The sequence below is a fragment of the Theropithecus gelada genome, chromosome 2 (genome assembly GCF_003255815.1).
Source record: "Theropithecus gelada isolate Dixy chromosome 2, Tgel_1.0, whole genome shotgun sequence".
Taxonomy (NCBI): domain Eukaryota; kingdom Metazoa; phylum Chordata; class Mammalia; order Primates; family Cercopithecidae; genus Theropithecus; species Theropithecus gelada.
This window is the reverse complement of record NC_037669.1, coordinates 88,484,727-88,494,214: the sequence shown is the minus strand read 5'-3', so window position 1 is coordinate 88,494,214 and position 9,488 is coordinate 88,484,727. Positions and strand designations below refer to the sequence as shown.

The 9,488-nt window shown below is 55.0% G+C and overlaps 1 protein-coding gene across 3 annotated transcripts in view; it reads left to right on the top strand.

Moving 5' to 3' along the window:
• GRM2 (glutamate metabotropic receptor 2) overlaps positions 1–8,941 on the top strand; it is a 12,133-nt gene extending 3,192 nt beyond the window's left edge. For 2 of the 3 annotated variants that reach the window (XM_025376234.1, XM_025376233.1), the window contains exons 3-6: positions 2,745–3,582; positions 5,401–6,476; positions 7,965–8,145; positions 8,367–8,941. In XM_025376234.1, the coding sequence (XP_025232019.1) occupies positions 2,745–3,582; positions 5,401–6,476; positions 7,965–8,145; positions 8,367–8,440 (2,169 nt within the window). In that variant the 3' untranslated portion in view covers positions 8,441–8,941. The remainder of the gene's footprint in view (positions 1–2,744; positions 3,583–5,400; positions 6,477–7,964; positions 8,146–8,366) is intronic. The other variant, XM_025376235.1, reaches the window with a different exon arrangement.
• Positions 8,942–9,488: the final 547 nt, after the last annotated feature.

Sequence of the window (9,488 nt, the reverse complement as noted above, 5' to 3'; positions counted from 1 at the left end):
CACACACACCCACACCCACACACCCCATACACACCCACACACCCACACCCATACCCACACCTTCACCCCCCCCACACACACCCACACCCCCCACATACCCCCACACACCCACACCCCCCACACACACCCACACCCCACACACACCCCCACACACACACCCACACACCCCACACACCCATACACACCCCCACACACACCCTCTCTCACACACACACACCCTCACCCTTGATGTTAAACAACCCTGAGGGGCTTAATAGCCAGGTCTCCCCACTTACTAACTGCATGACCCTGGCACGTTATTTCTCTTTTCTGTGTCACAGTTTCTTCCTTATAAAATTGGATTCACAACACTTTTTTTTCGTTTTATTTTTTGAGACAAGATATTGCTCTGTCTCCCAGGCTGGAGTGCAGTGGTGAGATCTCAGCCCACTGCAACCTCTGCCTCCTGGGTTCAAGCGATTTTCCTGCCTCAGCCTCCCAAGTAGCTGGGATTACAGGCGCCTGCCACCACGCCCGGCTAATTTTTGTATTTTTAGTAGAGACGAGCCTGACCTCACCATGTTGGTCAGGCTGGTCTCAAACTCCTGACTTGAGGTGATCCGCCCACCTTGGCCTCCCAAAGTGCTGGGATTAGAGGCGTGAGCCACTGTGCCCGGCCCACAATACTTTCTACTTTTAGGTTTGCCATGGAAATTTAATGAGTTGATACACGCATAGTATGTATCGGGGGCCTGACAAGTCATAAGGGCACAGTTGATATTAGCTGCTATTATTTTTAACCCATTTTACAGATGAGGAAACCAAGGCTCAGAGAGAGGTGGGCCACATTCAAGGCAGTGGTGGAGGGGAGCTGTGAAATCGGCTCTTGGCCAAGGGACTCCTGAGTTGTCAGATCATCTCTGCCTGGATTGGAGAGGGGTGGCCAGATAGAAGCCAGGAGTGGCCAGAGGAGAGAATCAGGGCAGAGGAGTCAGGAGGAAGATAAACAGAATGTGTCGGGGGAGGGTACCAGAGTCTTCAGGGGGCACAGGATTTGAGGGGGTGGGAAGGGTGGGGAGCCAGCTCCCCTGCCCTTAGCCTCCTACTTTCCCACAGGGGCCAGCGGAGGGTGCCCTGTGGTTCAGCTTCAGCAGAGGCTGCTGGCCCCGCTGACCCCTCTGCTGCTCCCAGGGCTGTGCCCAGCTGTGATCCTCCTGTCTCTGACTGGGTCCTACCTCTCATCCAGATTCCCGCTTGCCAAGTGCCCAGCACAGGCTGCTGGAAGATGTGGCTGGAGCTAGGATCAGGGCTGGGGGACATAAGGTAGGCCTTGGCTGGGCCTCAGCTTCCTATAGGAGAGTGACTGAGGGCATTGTCGTGATGGAGAGGGCCAGGCCCCCTATCCTGGAACAGTTGTTCAGGAGAAATGGAGCAGAAGCAGCAATCAGAACCGTGGAGTCAGTTACTGGCCTGGAGTCGGGGAGGCCTGGCCACGCTGTCCACTGCTGGGAGTGGATTATCTGTCCTGCTAGTCCCAGTCACTGGAGGTGGCTAGGCAGCAGCCTGGGGAAATGTGGCTTGCTAGCATCTACGTCTGCAGCCCTGGGTTGGGGCAGGGATGAGTGGGTGGCCTCCTACCTGCTGCTGTCTTCCAGGACCTCTGCTGATGTTTTCTCCACAGTTCTCCTTAGGGCCCACGTATTTATCTCCAGAAATCCAGTTACCTGCTTGCCATCCCGAGCTGCCTGCCTCCTGGATCAGGACCCATGCCTCAGCAGTGGTCTGCTTCTCCCTTGTCCTGATCAACATGAGGCTAGCCTGTCATCCGTAGGCTGCACCTACCTGTTGATATTCCCCCTCGTGGCTGCTCCTTCTCTCTTGCCCATGTCCCTATCATCTTCCCTTTGCCAGGCACTGTGGCCTCCCATGCATTATCGTTTTTATCCTCTCAGCAGCCTTGTAGGGCAGGGACATGAAACTGAGGCTCAGGGAGATTTGCCAACTCCAGGGGCCCAAAGGTGGAACGTGTGGGAGGGGAGGAGACATTGAACCCTAGACTGTCAGAGCCATAGACTGTATCCAGTTGCAACACAAGACTCACCCTCTGCTGTGGAATCTGAGCCGTGCTCTGCTTTCACCTACCCACCCTCTACCTGGCCCTTGGCTGGATCCCACTCCTGTGGGACCTGAGGGTGGAAGATGGGGTGCCAGGAAGCCAGTGGTAGAGCAGAAGCCTTGTTTATTTAAGACTCAGGCATCCAATGGAGACCAAGCCTTGGACTATTAGGGTCATGGGACCCTGGGATCTGTGTCTTTCTTCCTGAGGGAAGCTTTCCTTCTTTCTGTCAGATTGATTCAGGGGAAGGGCTACCTACCCTCAAATAAGTAGCGAGCCAAAGAGCTCTGAGTAGCCAGATGCCATCTCATGCCTCCCTCTGCCCCAGTGTAGCCAGGTGCCAACCTCCCTCCACCCAGGCCTTCCCTTGGCCCCCCTGCCATGTGTCTAAAAGGGGATGGCAGAGGGGATCAGGTGTGGCTCACGACCCTGGTGTCTCAGCCCTGGGTCTTCTCTCCCTCAGCCCTTGGAAAGATATTTAAAAAACTCCCTACCCCAGAGGGAAGTAGGGATGCAGGGCTTTAGAGAGGGAGCCTTTAGGGCTGACCTTGCGGACACTTGACACCAAGACCTGCTAGCTGTGGGGGATGCACCTGTCTCTAGTGTTTGATCTGACCTCTGATCTTTGCCTTCTCTAATCCTCCCCCAGGTGGCCAACCTCTTGCGGCTATTTCAGATCCCGCAGATCAGCTATGCCTCCACCAGTGCCAAGCTGAGTGACAAGTCCCGCTATGACTACTTTGCCCGCACAGTGCCCCCTGACTTCTTCCAAGCCAAGGCCATGGCTGAGATTCTCCGCTTCTTCAACTGGACCTATGTGTCCACTGTGGCGTCTGAGGGCGACTATGGCGAGACAGGCATTGAGGCCTTTGAGCTAGAGGCTCGTGCCCGCAACATCTGTGTGGCCACCTCGGAGAAAGTGGGCCGTGCCATGAACCGTGCAGCCTTTGAGGGTGTGGTGCGAGCCCTGCTGCAGAAGCCCAGTGCCCGCGTGGCTGTCCTGTTCACCCGTTCTGAGGATGCCCGGGAGCTGCTTGCTGCCAGCCAGCGTCTTAATGCCAGCTTCACCTGGGTGGCCAGTGATGGCTGGGGGGCCCTGGAGAGTGTGGTAGCAGGCAGTGAGGGGGCTGCTGAGGGTGCCATCACCATCGAGCTGGCCTCCTACCCCATCAGTGACTTTGCCTCCTACTTCCAGAGCCTGGACCCTTGGAACAACAGCCGGAATCCCTGGTTCCGTGAATTCTGGGAGCAGAGGTTCCGCTGCAGCTTCCGGCAGCGAGACTGCGCAGTCCACTCTCTCCGGGCCGTGCCCTTTGAGCAGGAGTCTAAGATCATGTTTGTGGTCAATGCAGTGTATGCCATGGCCCACGCGCTCCACAACATGCACCGTGCCCTCTGCCCCAACACCACCCGGCTCTGTGACGCAATGCGGCCAGTCAACGGGCGCCGCCTCTACAAGGACTTTGTGCTCAACGTCAAGTTTGATGGTAATGTTGTTGGCCAGTGTCCATTGGCCTGCTGGCTGTCAGAGGATGAGGGGAAGCAGGCCTTCAGCTTCCATTCCTTTGCTAAGGAAACAGCAGAGTGAAAGTAAAGGACTCACCCAGGAGTGGCATCAGAGCCAGGGCAAGGATGCTAGGCAGAGAGGACTCCAACTGAAGCCAGGGCTGAGGTTCCACTTTCTTCCAGAGAGTAGACCTCTGGCCCGGTCCTGCCATTTTGAGGGTCTCTGGCTCCTCCTTGGGCCCTGCCCTCTATCTTCTATCTCCTTATCTTGCCAAAGGTGGAGACCAGGAGACCTCAGGCCCATTCTCAGGCACCAGTGAGAGTTAGAATCAGTCTGGCTTGAGGGTGAGCATCAGGATGACACTATATTCTTTCTTTCTTTCTTTCTCTTTCCTTCTTTCTTTCTTTCTTTCTTTCTCTTTCCTTTCTCTCTTTTTTCTTTCTTTCTTTCTCTTTCTTTCTTTCTCTCTTTCTTTCTTTCTCTCTCTCTCTTTCTTTCTTTCTCTCTCTCTTTTTCTTTCAGAGATGGGGTCTCACTATATTGTCCAGGCTGGAATGCAGTGGTTATTCACAAGCACAATACAGCCTCCAACTCCTGGGCTCAAGTGATTCTTCTGCCTCAGTCTCCAGAGTAGCTAGGATGACAGGCATGTGGCACTGCACCTAGCTTCAGGGAAAATTTCTATTCCTAATCTTGATTTTCCACTCAAGGTGACCTGAAAGTCTCCTGAAATCAAAAGTTATTTTAACAAGAGTGCCAGCTTTAAGAGAAGTGAGTGCTACAGATCATCACTATGCTTCAGGAAGAATCACCATGGGAACAGTGGGAGACAAAGCTTGGAAGCCCAGGCTCAGGGTTAAGATGAAGAGTAATTCCAATAGAAGTGACATTCAGAGTTATGCCACAATCAGCGTAGGGGTTAGGGTTGGAGTCTGGGGTCCAATTGGGCTGATGTTAGAGCAAGGCTAAATTCAGCATGTTTGACTTGGGTGGCATTTATGGTAGGGCTAGAGTTGGATTTTGAGAACTTTTAGGCTGAGTAGAAAGAGTAGGTGCTTGAGGGGACCTGGGTTTGAATCTAGGCTGCACTATTCACTCATGGGGCCTTAAGCATGTCTTTTGCTTTCTTGAACCCTGATTTCTCACTGGGGCTGGGGATGGCTGTAAATTCTGGCTAGAGCTTGGCTGGGAGATGTGAGGGATGAAGTGGGAGTGGAGAGAGGAAGTGATTTTCCAGCCACTGAGCACATTCTGGCGAATGGCAGTGGTTGCAGGTGACCTCTGAGGTTGGGATTCAGTTTGCACCAGGATGACTATTAGGACTGGGGGTGCTGGAGGTGGGGTTGTTGTTGGGATTAGTGGGGACAGGATTGGAACTGAGACTGGGTTTAGCCTTAGCATTGAGTCTGGGGAGAGGGCTGTAGTGTATGTTTCGATGAAGTTGGGATTTGGGGCCTGGGTTGGAAAGTGTTGGATAGTACTAAAGTTGAATTTGGGGAGTCATGGTTGGGGATTGATGTGGGCATTAGGTTTTTGGAGATGTCTGGGCTTTAAGGTTGGGATTACATTTGGCATTTAGGGTTGGGGTTTGATGTTGTAGTTTAGGAGTAAGACTTTGTTGTCATCTCTCATTTAGAAAAATGACGGGTCAAGACAGGATTTAGTATTGGGTTAAGGATTGGAAGGGCTAATGGTGGCCTTAGCTCTGGCGTTTGGGTTCCATGTTAGGGTGGATGTTGAGGTCACATCAGGGTAACACACTAGTCCAATCTTCTCTTCCTTCCCTTCCCCATCCTAGCCCCCTTTCGCCCAGCTGACACCCACAATGAGGTCCGCTTTGACCGCTTTGGTGATGGTATTGGCCGCTACAACATCTTCACCTATCTGCGTGCAGGCAGTGGGCGCTATCGCTACCAGAAGGTGGGCTACTGGGCAGAAGGCTTGACTCTGGACACCAGCCTCATCCCATGGGCCTCACCCTCAGCCGGCCCCCTGCCCGCCTCTCGCTGCAGTGAGCCCTGCCTCCGAAATGAGGTGAAGAGTGTGCAGCCGGGTGAGGTCTGCTGCTGGCTCTGCATCCCGTGCCAGCCCTATGAGTACCGATTGGACGAATTCACCTGTGCCGACTGTGGCCTGGGCTACTGGCCCAATGCCAGCCTGACTGGCTGCTTTGAACTTCCCCAGGAGTACATCCGCTGGGGCGATGCCTGGGCCGTGGGACCTGTCACCATCGCCTGCCTGGGTGCTCTGGCCACCCTCTTTGTGCTGGGTGTCTTTGTGCGGCACAATGCCACACCAGTGGTCAAGGCCTCGGGTCGGGAGCTCTGCTACATCCTGCTGGGTGGTGTCTTCCTCTGCTACTGCATGACCTTCATCTTCATTGCCAAGCCATCCACGGCAGTGTGTACCTTACGGCGTCTTGGTTTGGGCACTGCCTTCTCTGTCTGCTACTCAGCCCTGCTCACCAAGACCAACCGCATTGCACGCATCTTCGGTGGGGCCCGGGAGGGTGCCCAGCGGCCACGCTTCATCAGTCCTGCCTCACAGGTGGCCATCTGCCTGGCGCTTATCTCGGGCCAGCTGCTCATTGTGATCGCCTGGCTGGTGGTGGAGGCACCGGGCACAGGCAAGGAGACGGCCCCCGAACGGCGGGAGGTGGTGACACTGCGTTGCAACCACCGCGATGCAAGTATGTTGGGCTCGCTGGCCTACAACGTGCTCCTCATCGCACTCTGCACGCTTTATGCCTTCAAGACTCGCAAGTGCCCTGAAAACTTCAATGAGGCCAAATTCATTGGCTTCACCATGTACACCACCTGCATCATCTGGCTGGCATTCCTGCCCATCTTCTACGTCACCTCCAGTGACTACCGGGTGAGCTACCTGCCACAGAGGTCAGGGGAGATGGGACACCAGACCCTCTGTTTCCTGGTATCTTATTTAATCTACTGGTAGCTCTGGGGCTCCAAGAGGTTAAATGCCCACTTAGGGGACCACAGCTTGTGTGGATCCCAAGGGGAAGGTGGGAGGGCTGAATAGGGCCTAGGGAAATGGCCAGGGAGGTGGGGAACTCGAGTTAGAGAGAGCTGGGATTTCAGGACTTGCATGTCATCCCCTATCCTGGGAGGAAATAGGGGTGCAGAAATATGTTCAAATGAAGAGGGTTCTGCCCTGCTCCACTGAGGGGTCAGCTGCAGAAGGGGTTGCGAGATGAAGCCAGGGAAGGCAGGAAAGATGAAGCAAGGTGGGTAGGGGAGGAGATCTGTGGTATAGAGTTGAGAAAAGCTAAAGCAGGTGAAAATTGTTCCCCAGTTGGTGGCTTCTGAGCAAATTTGGTTCCAACTGGCACTGTGTCTCAATGGTCTCCCCAGCTCCAAGGGGCAATGACTGCTTCAGATAGGGTGGTCAGGGAAGCCCTGAGGAGGTGACAGAAGAGCTGTGTCCTGAATAAGAGGGTCATCTTGGTTAATCTTCATGACTTGAGTAAGCTCCATGGCTCTCCCATTTTACAGATGAAGAAACAGAGACTCAGGGAGGTTCAATCCCTTGCCCAAGGTCACTCAGCTTGGCAGTGCAGAGCAGGGTCTGAACTGCAGAAAAATTGAGGCGAAAGCCCTGGCAAAGGCCCCTTCCCCAGGACAGAGGTGTGGTGGCACAGTGCTGGGGGCCAGGGACCGCTGGGCTTGGCTGCTCTGCTTGCACCTGCTGGGCCACCTGCTTGGGTGGTAGAGGCCAGGGCTGGGGAGGGATTCTGCTCTAACTCAGCCTGTATTTGCATATGATTTGCATTTGCATGCCAATCACAGGCAGCTAAGGACTCACCTGGGACACACACTGTACCCATACATGCATGCACACACACACACTTGTACACACAGACATAGCCACATGCATGCACACACACATATCCCACATACACACACTCGTTGGCACACACACACATATCTTCCTAACAAATGAATCCATATCCATGCACCCTACACTCACACACACATACACTCACGCAGACACCTGCAGAAATTCACCACCCCACATACATGTACTTACACAGATATACACACACACCTACATGCATGCACTCCATACCTGCACCCCCTCAAATGCACACACCCCTGTGCATACATGCACCCCTGCATGTTCTCCCCTTCAGCTGGAACTCTTGTCACCCTGGGAAAATGGTCTGGGTCTGATGCTGGGACTGTGCCCAATTTTCCTAGCAATGCTTTGGGACCTGGCAAATGGACCACAGCCCAGTGTTGGATGCTCAGTCTCCCCCACTCCCTCCCCCACAGCCCGGGCAGGGGGTCCTGGGGTCAGGCCCAGGTCTTGACCTGTGCCTGTTCACCCACTCACCCACCGCAGGTACAGACCACCACCATGTGCGTGTCAGTCAGCCTCAGCGGCTCCGTGGTGCTTGGCTGCCTCTTTGCGCCCAAGCTGCACATCATCCTCTTCCAGCCGCAGAAGAACGTGGTTAGCCACCGGGCGCCCACCAGCCGCTTTGGCAGTGCTGCTGCCAGGGCCAGCTCCAGCCTTGGCCAAGGTCAGTGTCGTAAGCAGCCCTCTCTGCCTGTTCCCCTCTCCCTGTCCAGCTCCTTGGGTTGCTGAGATCTCTTGTCTGGGGGTGAGGTGCCCCTCAAATGACACTGGCAGGAGAGGATGGGAGAAGGGAGGGGAGGCTTCCCTCACAGCCCTGCTTCCCCGCTGCCTGCCCTCCATGGAGGACCTCGGAGGTGGCCCCAACCTCTGGCTTCCTTTTCTTAGGGTCTGGCTCCCAGTTTGTCCCCACCGTTTGCAATGGCCGTGAGGTGGTAGACTCGACAACATCATCACTTTGAAGACCCCATACTCCCGCCCTGACACAGCTGCTCCTGGGAACCTAGTGCAGACCCGCGTCCAGGGCCAGGAGGAAGTTGGCTGGAGCACTGCAATAATTTATTGCCCACCCCATGTCTGCCCCCAAAGTCACTTACCCACCTCCTTACCCCAACTCTTCAGACTCAGAAGTCAGGAGCCTTGGCTGGGAGCCTCTGCAGTGGCCACAAACTGCCCTTGTAGCTGTGTTTCATCCTGGCCAGGCCCAGGGCTCGGAGAGGAGCAAGCCAGGGTCCAGTCTGTCCTGGACCGGGGTGGCGGAGGATGGCAGGCCCCAGTCCTAACCAGCAAAGGTGCTTCCAGCCCAGCCCCTCCCCCTATCTAGGGCCTTTTTTATTTTTTATATCAGTTACTCTGGGATGGGGAGGGTGGTTATTGTGGGGGCTGCCCCTCCCCCGCACAGTAGTTTGTCCTGTCGTTTATTTTGTATTACCTGTAAATAAAGTGGCTTTATTTTAAAAAAATCACTCTTTGCCTTTGACCCAGCAAGGCCCCTCATGCCCTCCACAGCCTCCCAGCCATCATTCTGCTAGTGTTTAAACATCGACTCTGCTCTGCGCCTGATGTTAGGACCTGTCTGCCACCGAGACAGACCCAGCCCTGCCCGGTGGGGAGATGGAAAATGAATGAGCCATGCTCCCTTAAAAGGAGCCACTGCAGACTGGCCCAGGCATCCTGGGGTTGGATGGGGGCTTTAAATGGATAGAGATGAATGAACAGGCTTATCTGGCAGTCCAGGGGTTTCCCTGGGGTCCTGGCCTCCACGATGGTGTGGGTGATGGAGCAGGAGTGACCTCCGGGAATAGTGGGCTTTCCCACAGCTGGCCAGCCTGGCACTGGATCCTCCAAGTGTATGGAGCCACACCAAGCATTTGGTGCAGGGGGAACCGAGAGGAGGCATGGACTGAACGTCGCCTGTTCACATGACACTTACAAAGGCAGAAAGAGCTTTTGGGGAGAGGGGGTGGGTGAAGCAGGGAGGGCAGAGGCGGAGCAGCTGGAGACACCATC